The sequence below is a fragment of the Aristolochia californica genome, unplaced genomic scaffold (genome assembly GCF_029961685.1).
Source record: "Aristolochia californica isolate CCGP_79_NKW_82.1479 unplaced genomic scaffold, dmAriCali1.0.hap1 SCAF_7, whole genome shotgun sequence".
In the NCBI taxonomy this organism is placed as follows: Eukaryota; Viridiplantae; Streptophyta; class Magnoliopsida; order Piperales; family Aristolochiaceae; genus Aristolochia; species Aristolochia californica.
In genome coordinates this window covers 5,924,451-5,933,356 of record NW_027182268.1, presented here as the reverse complement: position 1 = coordinate 5,933,356, position 8,906 = coordinate 5,924,451, and the positions used below count along the sequence as shown (strand labels likewise).

The window sequence follows — 8,906 nt, the reverse complement described above, 5'->3', positions numbered from 1 at the left end:
ATAAATATTATATGGGAAAGACTTAAGAGTAAAAAAATTTCTATTTATAAATATTTTAAATCCATAGTAAATGGGTAAGAGTTAGATTTTTTCTATTTATACATATTTTAAATTTCTAAATATTATTATTTTGTAAATAAGGTGATAAAAAGTATACAAATAAATTGTATTTTTAAACTCTAAAATAACTTTTTGGAATATTTTTTTAATTTTTAAATATTTTAAATCGATAATATATGGGCAAGACTTAAGAGTAAGATTTTTTAAATTTATAAATATTTTAAATCCATAATAAATGGGTAAGAGTTAGATTTTTTCTATTTATACATATTTAAAATTTTTACATATTATTATTTTGTAAATAAGGTGATAAAAGTATACAAATAAATTGTATTTTTAAACTCTAAAATAACTTTTTTGAATTTTTTTTATTTTTTAAATATTTTAAATCGATAATATATGGGTAAGACTTAAGAGAAAGATTTTTTAAATTTATAAATATTTTAAATCCATAATAAACGGGTAAGAGTTATATTTTTCTATTGATAAATATTTAAAATTTTTAAATATTATTATTTTGTAATCGATAATATATGGGTAAGACTTAAGAGTAAAAATTTTTCTATTTATAAATATTTTAAATTTAATTAAATTACTTATTTAATTTTATTTTTTTAAATATGAAGAAATAAAAAGTGTAAAGATAATTTTTTTAATTAATAAATATTTTAATTGATATTAAATGGTGTTAAATAAGTAAGAGTTAATTTTTTAATTGTTTATTAAAAATTTTAATAATTTATTATTTTAGATATAAGGTAATAAAAAATATATTTGATTTTTTAAAAATTTATTCAAAATTTTATCATGACGTGGCAGTTGACATAGCAGAATACATGTAAACTATAATGACGTGGCAAATGATGTGTTAATCTACCGTATCGCACTGATGACATCGCGACGCATAAACAGTCAAAACTTACATGTTACATTTGACAATTTGGACCGGTCAAAGTTTCGGTATTTTTGCAAGTAAATTGATACGGTTGTTTTCATAAATAAGTTTAGGGTTTAGGGTTTAGGGTCGATTCTCGTTTTTTAATCTCCCTTCTCTGAGCTATCAGTATAAAAAATTCTGTTGCGAAGGAGACGTGGGGCAAGTTGCCTCTGTGACCTTGTTGTCGGATTTGGAAATCATTCAATAGTTTGTAACCTTTCGTCCTCATGATGTCAATGGTCTGTTGAAAATTATTCATTTTAGTAAAAGGTTTACAGGCACGGAAGCAGGTTCCTTACGAAAACAAGGAAAGTATATTTCGTTTTGCTGAGACTAGCATGTTCACTGTGTTGGAGTAACGTTAAGATGGTCTAAAAGAGAAACGAAGGAGATCATCTCTCCATCTAATTAGGTTTAATTTATCATTTTTCTGTGATTAGCAGGAACCTTAGAACATATAATCAGACACAGATAAACATCATTTCATATCAGATTACCTGATTAAAGGTAAGGGCAGTTCACAAGTTCCGTTTTTTTTCTGTGATTATAAGGGACAAATTCCTTCTAAATAGGTTTTATTTATCATCTTTCTGTGATTAGAGGAAACAAGTTCCATTTTTTTATATGGTCAATACAGACTTGTATGCATCTGCACTGAGCAATCAGTGCTACATGAAGCAACATTTGCTTTACTATACGTATACGTCTAGAATATCACACAATTTGTTTCCGTTTCCTTCTCTCATTCAAGTAGACGAATCGTGTGGCTTATGAATGCTAGAATTAGCAGGAAACTTCCGTGTTTATTTTCATAACCCCTTGATTATGGCAGCAATATCCTGTAAAGCATTCTTACAGAGGTTCTCCTTGAGTACCGACACAGCATTTTGTCTTTCTTCTAGTATTGATCAAAGAGAGGAGAGTAGCACAAATTGAACTCTTGAGGGAAACAAATGGCAGATTGATCTTGCTATTGTGTATCGGGATGGACTTTTTCAATTGGCAAGAACAACTCTGCGAAGAAGATCCTCAAGGTCCCTTAATCTGCAAGGAGACGGTGAAAGGGGCAATGAGAAAACACATATGGCCACCGTTTCTTTTGACATCTACACAAAGATTTTCAACTGTTCGGCTTACCTCAAATTACTCAAGTCAGAATAGAGTGCAATTGCATCTTTGAAATCCTACATACAGACAGTCAAATCACTTCGATTTTACCTGCTAATGGCTTCTCTATGGGATCATTATGATTCTTATGAAAATCTTGGCTTTACCTGGTTAGCTGTTGAAGACGTGTAAGTTATGATACATGACATTCCAGCTTTTGTTGCCGCCTACAAATTTTACAAACACTTTTTCAGCGTTTCACACAAAAACTTGCAATCGGTCAATCGGAAGAAATAGAAAAAAAAAAAAAAAGACCCACCTGTAAGCCAATTACACTGTCTTCCACAACCAAGCAATTTGTTGCCGCCACACCCAGCTTCTGTTTGACATAAACTATATTTTTCTGTTAGCTGATGGAAAACAGAAACCTGTCTGAAAGGAAATAGTTGTGGTTACAAAGTGAGTTACTTTGGCCGCGGTTAAGTAAATTGATGGATCTGGTTTCTTTTCTTTCACATCATCACCTAAAAAACACAGAAGATCTCAAAAACTAACAGAGCTGTGCACAGGCAATTTCTCCAACCTCAACCTAACAGAGCTGAAACTGCGAAGCCTGATTGTCAACATGTGAGTGCTGATCAAATTCAAATTAGTAAAGGTCAATAGTTTTGATATTATAATATTTAGGACATGAATTTGGTCCAAGGCTGCCCAGTTGATCGGGCCTCAGTTGACATGTTCACATCAGCTCAAAAATATATTGGGCCAATTCAGTTTCAGCTATGAACCTGAAACCAAATGTTTTGGGCCAACCAGAAGGCCTATGAGACAGCCATTTACAACTTCATGTATAAGTCTTAGCACTTGCCTGCAAGAAAGCAATCGAGATTTTTGAAGCGCTCCTGCCACAAGAAGCCAAAATTTGTTAATGTTACATATGAAAAACTAACCCCTAAGTTTTAGTACAGAGCTAGATAGTTTCATGAGCCTTACAAGTCCAATAAGGTTTTCAAGACAAAGAATCACTGAACTTTTGGTTGCTGCTGAGCAAACAGCAAGTTTGATTCCCTACAATAAAGAAAGCAAGAACCGTAAAATGACAGATATGCTACTTGCAATTTGTCCATGTCCACTAAACTCTATTGAAGATAAGTTTTAGTAAAAGATGACGGAGAATAGTTCATGAAATGGAAACAGGAACAGAAGAGATAGAGAGAGAAAGAGCAAACAAGAAGAAGAAGAAGAAAAAACACAGTAGTAACCATCAATCTTAAGCCTTAAGAAATTACCGCAGCTCTGGCCTCATCCATCAACCTTAGCACCCCAGGTCTAGGCTCCACCTGGAAACAACATTAGCTGGCATTCTTTACAAATGAGTTGCTCTAGTTCTCTCACTACATTACAAGTAACCAATATAGGTATAACAGGCATTTTTCTTCTTACAGTTCCAGACTTGATAATTTCTTTGTATCTTTCAGTTTTCCAATCCTGCAAAAGCAACCCAACAACAAATAAACATTGTTTGAACTGTTAACATTCATAGAGGAGAAAACAATTAGTAGAAGTTGATTACTGATGGAAAAGGTTCTGTAACTCGATGATAAGTGAAACATAAAATTACTAGTCCATTCCACTTGTTGGGTAACATTAAGGATACGGTTACTGAATAATGCTTCAAGCAGAACATGCCACCATATAAAACCTGGTTTTTGTTCTTGACAGCAATAGGATTTGAGAGCCAAAAAAAAAAGGTTTCATGGCAGAGTTCATGTTTCGCTTAGCAGGGTAAGCTAGGGGTTTTTGCCAGAGACCCATTAATGGAGCAATGATGGATAAGAATCTTTCACAGAAAAATCCACCAGTGTCATTTTTCTAATATATGTAAAAGGTTACTTAGTATCCATGTGGAAGGGATAATCATAGAGATGGCTAAATATATTAGAGAAATAGAAGTCAGCGTAGTTTTATTTCTGCCCGTATTTAGGGGATTTTAACCTATTCAACCTGAAAATTTAGTGCAGAGACAGAAAGTAGGACTCTTTGAAAGAGATACAGTGTCGTGATGCCTTTTTATTTAAAGAAACTACTTTTCTTGAATAGTTTGCAGTAATTATCATAAACACAAAATTTCATTGAAGGAAGAAATCTAAATTTAGAAACATTAATGATAGTGCCCTAGTTCTAAACTACTAAAGCTGTTATGGGCCCTACATGCTTAAGGAGACACCAAACAAGCTCAATCGAGACTAGTCGAACAAGATAGTTGCTCAAAATAATAAACATTAGGTGAGTTAAAGGCAGTAATAGCAGAATTATCAAGATCTGTTCTTGGACTGGAAACATTTTGATCACTATAACTTGATGAGTTTGTTTAACGGAAAAGATGGCTGAATTTCTGCTCCTAATCTATGCAAGCCACCAAATTATGTCCGGATTTCACATGTGGAACTTCTGGCATGATGAAATCCGAGTCGAAAAATCCCAAAACGTTCTTTGGAACACAAGTAGAGTTTCAAGTACCTAAATCCAGTAAAAAGATATGCCAACATTACCTGCAGTGTGTCAATCAATTTTGCCCTATCTGAATCATTTGTAGGAGGTGTTTCAAATATTGAGGAAGATGGCCACCCATACTCCTTGAAGTACCTGAAATTAGCCACAACAATGCACATCTCAGAAAACATAATTTGGAAAGCGATTTAAAAAAGAAAAGAAAAAAAAAAGAATCTGTAAAATCAAACGACCATCTCATTTTAGGTTTCCCGCCGCCAATCTGGTTCTGGAGCACGTCGTAGAACTCCTCACCCCAATTGAGAACTTCAGAAGGGGAACACCGGACGTTAAAATGAGCAAAAGCATCATTATAAGCCGTGCGGTGAAGATGTTCGGATTCGAGAATCACGCCATCACAATCGAAGATGAGGGCATGCAAGGGAGAAGCGACAGAAGAGTCGGAGGAGGAGACAGGTCTTAGAGTGAAATTAGACTGTGAAATGAAAGATTTTCGATACTTTCGAGAACTATAGAGAGAGTGGAAGGTCAAAGCACCGCGCAGGCCGCCCACAAACGAGGAGGAGAGAAGGGGTTTGCGATTGGAGTGACAGAGGAGCTGCTGAGAGAGGGAAACAGAAGAAGAAGCCATGGAAATGTAGGGGTAGGGGACGAGAAAGAGTGTAAGAGAAGAAGCTCGGAGTAAGGTGTCGTGAAAAGTAAGCTGCGGTGGAAGAAGAGATGGGGTTTTAACGGTTGAATTGGTATGGATGTGAAGAAAGAAAAGCGCGGGTAGCTAGAATCAGACACTAATTGGACCAAACTACCCTTCTATCTCAACAAACTGTACTTTCCTATATTAGCCTTACAAAACATGTTCTAACATTCTTTCCCATGTTGAAGTTTGTAGGAGAAAAATAATGAGAGAGAGAGATAGAGAGAGAGAGAGAGAGAGAGAGATTAGAGTTTACAAATTTCTATTTAAAATTAAATTAATCTAAAATTATATTTATATCCCCATAACATAAAAAAAATTAGTCTTCAAAATTTTATGATCTATGTGACTTCAAAAATTTGAATAATTGTAGGGTATGTAGTATTTTGCTTCTGAGCTTGCACAATTGCATTGTATAGAAGAAAATACACTATAACAATTATTTTCCTCTATACCCCCTTAATAGTAAAATCGCTTCAAATAATCTCAAAAATAAATACTAAAATGGACAATACTCTCATGGGGGGTTAGTCTAAAATGAATTTGAAATGAAGTGAAAATTTTAATTCATCTTAAATGAATTGATTCAACTTTAACTCATCCTTGGGTGTTAGTATGGACAAGTTCAAGTACATTGGAAAACAGATTTTAATGTTAGTACCCCAAAATGAAAAATATGATATAAACAAGAGAATGAGAACCTTTTTGTAATATACTTAAATAGAACATATACCTAATATAGATAATTAAACAAAATAAACATGGTTACTACACTTATAAGTGATTTAATGTGTAGTATTAAAATATATTAATAAAATAATTAATGAAAGACTATATTATATTACTTAATGATTATAGTTTATTATAAATTAATATAAAAATAAAAATTATAATAAAAATAACATAAGCGAATATAATAAATAAATAAATTTTTTTTTAATAACATAAGATATATTTTAACATTAAAATTCACTAATTTAATAAAGTAATAAAAAATAGATATAATAAATAAATAAATAAATAATTTTATCAATAACATAATATATATTTTTACGTATTATTAATTAATAATATATTACCACAAAATTTAAAACCATTGGTTTAATCAATTATATCAATGTGATAATTAAACCAAAATAATTTATCAAATATTAATTTTAATAATATTTTAATTATGACTATTAAATCATTAAATTCATACAGTAATTACAAAATGAATATGCTGAATAAATAAAAATAATTATTTTATAAATAAAAATTATGGATTATTTTACAATATAAATATAATGAAGTTATGACGCTGGTTTAATTTTTCCTAACTTAGGAAAAATTAAAGCAGTGTCGTCTTCCTCACAACGCCCCGATGTGTCATCTTCCTCACAGTGCTGATAATGGCAGGAGACAACAGCGGGCTAGCAGGCAACGACAATGGAGGTGGTGCTCCAACAGTACACCGAGAGGGAGAAGAGAGGGAGGCCGAGAGGCTCTGCGACAGAGGCTTGGCCTCCCGTGCTCTACGATGGCGGCTCTGTGATGGAGACCAAGAGGAGAAGATAGAGGGAAAACAATCGGGGGAGGAAGGCCGAGAAGGGAGAAAAACTGAGTGGGAGAAAAAAATTTAGGGAGAGGAAGCAGAGAGAGAGGGAGAACATAGCGAAATGAGGGAAAACATTTCGTTTGGGGGAGGGAGAAACGCATCCCGCCCGCAATTCATTTGGATAATTTGTAAAATAGGTATGAAACACGATTCTCCCATTTTTGCCTAAGAAGATTACCTGGTGTGATTCAAACGAAGAGGAAATCATTTTGGACTAACAACCTAATTGAATGAACAAAGTAATGCGTACGTAATTCATCTCTGTTTCATTTTGGACTAATCCCCCTATAAAGCAAAACCCATTAGGAAAGGTAAAAGATGTATGAGTGACAAAAAATAAAAAAGTAAAACTGAGGTAGAAGATTTGAAACACAACACTATACAAGAAAAATAAGTCAATGAAGGACGATAATAGAAAACCCACTAAGAGTACTTAAACAAATATCGTTAAGGACTAAAAGTATCCTTATACAGTAGAATATAAAAATCAACGTAAGGAACTCAAACAAAAGGATTGACATAATCGATTTTTGAGACAGGTAGAATTGAATTATTCAAACTGAAATGGATGGAGAGAAAGGTAGAATTGAATTTTCAAAAAAACTTTGAAGGGAGGATAATACTGACATAGAGACATCAAGGGTAAGACATCAGTAGTAGAACTAGTAAAAAATAACCAGAAACCAATCACGAAATTTGACCAGATTAAACAAGCCTCAATTGAGATCATGAAGCTGAAATTCCATTGTCAAACTCATGAGAATTTCAACAAAATTTCTCCATTGCATTTTTCAAACAATGTTAATAGCTTAAGACAATCCTGTACTACTAACCCAGCTCTGGTACAAATATTCAGATGCTCCCCAACGAGCTCGCATCTCTCCCCCGACCTCCGCTATCTGTACGAAAATTCGTCACGGATGTCGCGTATCGTTTCTCAATTCTCTGCATGTGAACCCTTGTACGAAATCTATATTAGAAATTTAATTTCATCGATCCCCATTCCCTATTTTTGGATGAAACCCAGAGTTTCATCTTTCAAGGAGTATTTTTACCAGATTTCTCGTCGTCTTAACGGAAAAGACCTCGTCGGAAGAGCCCTTCGTACACCTTACTGTCCCTGTCTTACTTTCCTCCTCCCTGTTTTTCTTTGAATCTGTCTACCTCGCTCTCCTGTCTCTCCTCTTCCTTTTGTTTTTTCTATTCATTGATTCAGTCCGGAAAAGAAACAGATATGACACGTTCAGATTGGGCAGGAGAAAGGAAAAAACATATTTGCTTTTCTTGGCTCAGAGGAAGAAATGGTAACAAGGAGACGCTAAATCTCTTACGCAGTTCTGGGTTTTCTCTCGTCTCGGGCTTTATTTAACCAAGGATCTAAACTTCTAACCTCTGTTTTTTTTTTTTTTATTTATTATTGAGAAAAGCCGTTCGGTTACATTACGTACCCACACTGTAATTACTGCAACTGCTCCCTGTTCTTGCCCTGATACTTTTGATTCTCTTTCTGCAATTCTGACCTAGTTGACTAAATGAATCTGCAGACAGGTAAGGAAGGGTAAAGAAAAGAAAAGATCTAAAAAACCCAATTTGATGATTTTTTTCTTCAGAACCAGTCTTTTGTACGGTTAATGGCGCCATCTCTTTTTCTTGCTTCTCTCTTGTCATTCACTCCCGCGCAGTCAAATCCATATCAAGAAACAGAGGCGATTCTGTTAATTAATTCACTGCTACGTTTTCTCATCCGTGTCCAGTACCCACCACATATCGCTTTCTCCCGCGGCTACCGAACAGAGACAGAAAAGCAGAGAGGAAAATTGAAAAAATTGATTCTGCTTTTCCCTCTGATGTGCGTGTTCCCTATTTGTTTCCACCCATGCCTTGTTCCTTTCACTGCTCGTCACTTTCCTTGAGCTGAGACCACGTAGAGGCAGAAGCGCCAAGGGAGAAACAAACAGTTACACAGATTGAAAACCATTGTTTTATTTCTTCTATCTCCT

The 8,906-nt window shown here is 34.0% G+C and overlaps 1 protein-coding gene across 1 annotated transcript; it reads right to left on the bottom strand.

Moving 5' to 3' along the window:
* Positions 1–1,637: 1,637 nt before the first annotated feature.
* On the bottom strand, positions 1,638–5,331 carry LOC137936934 (haloacid dehalogenase-like hydrolase domain-containing protein At4g39970). The gene is made up of 11 exons (XM_068781911.1): positions 4,849–5,331; positions 4,657–4,750; positions 3,548–3,592; positions 3,394–3,444; positions 3,098–3,172; positions 2,973–3,006; positions 2,573–2,628; positions 2,424–2,483; positions 2,272–2,331; positions 2,135–2,181; positions 1,638–2,041 (listed from the first exon to the last, which is right to left on the bottom strand). The coding sequence occupies exons 1-11, from the start codon at positions 5,244–5,246 to the stop codon at positions 1,993–1,995; spliced, it is 969 nt and encodes a 322-aa protein (XP_068638012.1). The 5' UTR covers positions 5,247–5,331; the 3' UTR covers positions 1,638–1,992.
* Positions 5,332–8,906: the final 3,575 nt, after the last annotated feature.

What these genes read in the sequence shown, in the direction of transcription:
- LOC137936934 (XM_068781911.1), bottom strand. Translation starts at nt 5,246, where the DNA reads ATGGCTTCTTCTTCTGTTTCCCTCTCTCAGCAGCTCCTCTGTCACTCC. An exon ending in GGGAAACCTAAAATGAGATG is followed by an intron (nt 4,751 to 4,848) that starts GTCGTTTGATTT and finishes GGCTAATTTCAG; the next exon opens with GTACTTCAAGGAGTATGGGT. An exon ending in ACAGTGTAATTGGCTTACAG is followed by an intron (nt 2,332 to 2,423) that starts GTGGGTCTTTTT and finishes TAAAATTTGTAG; the next exon opens with GCGGCAACAAAAGCTGGAAT.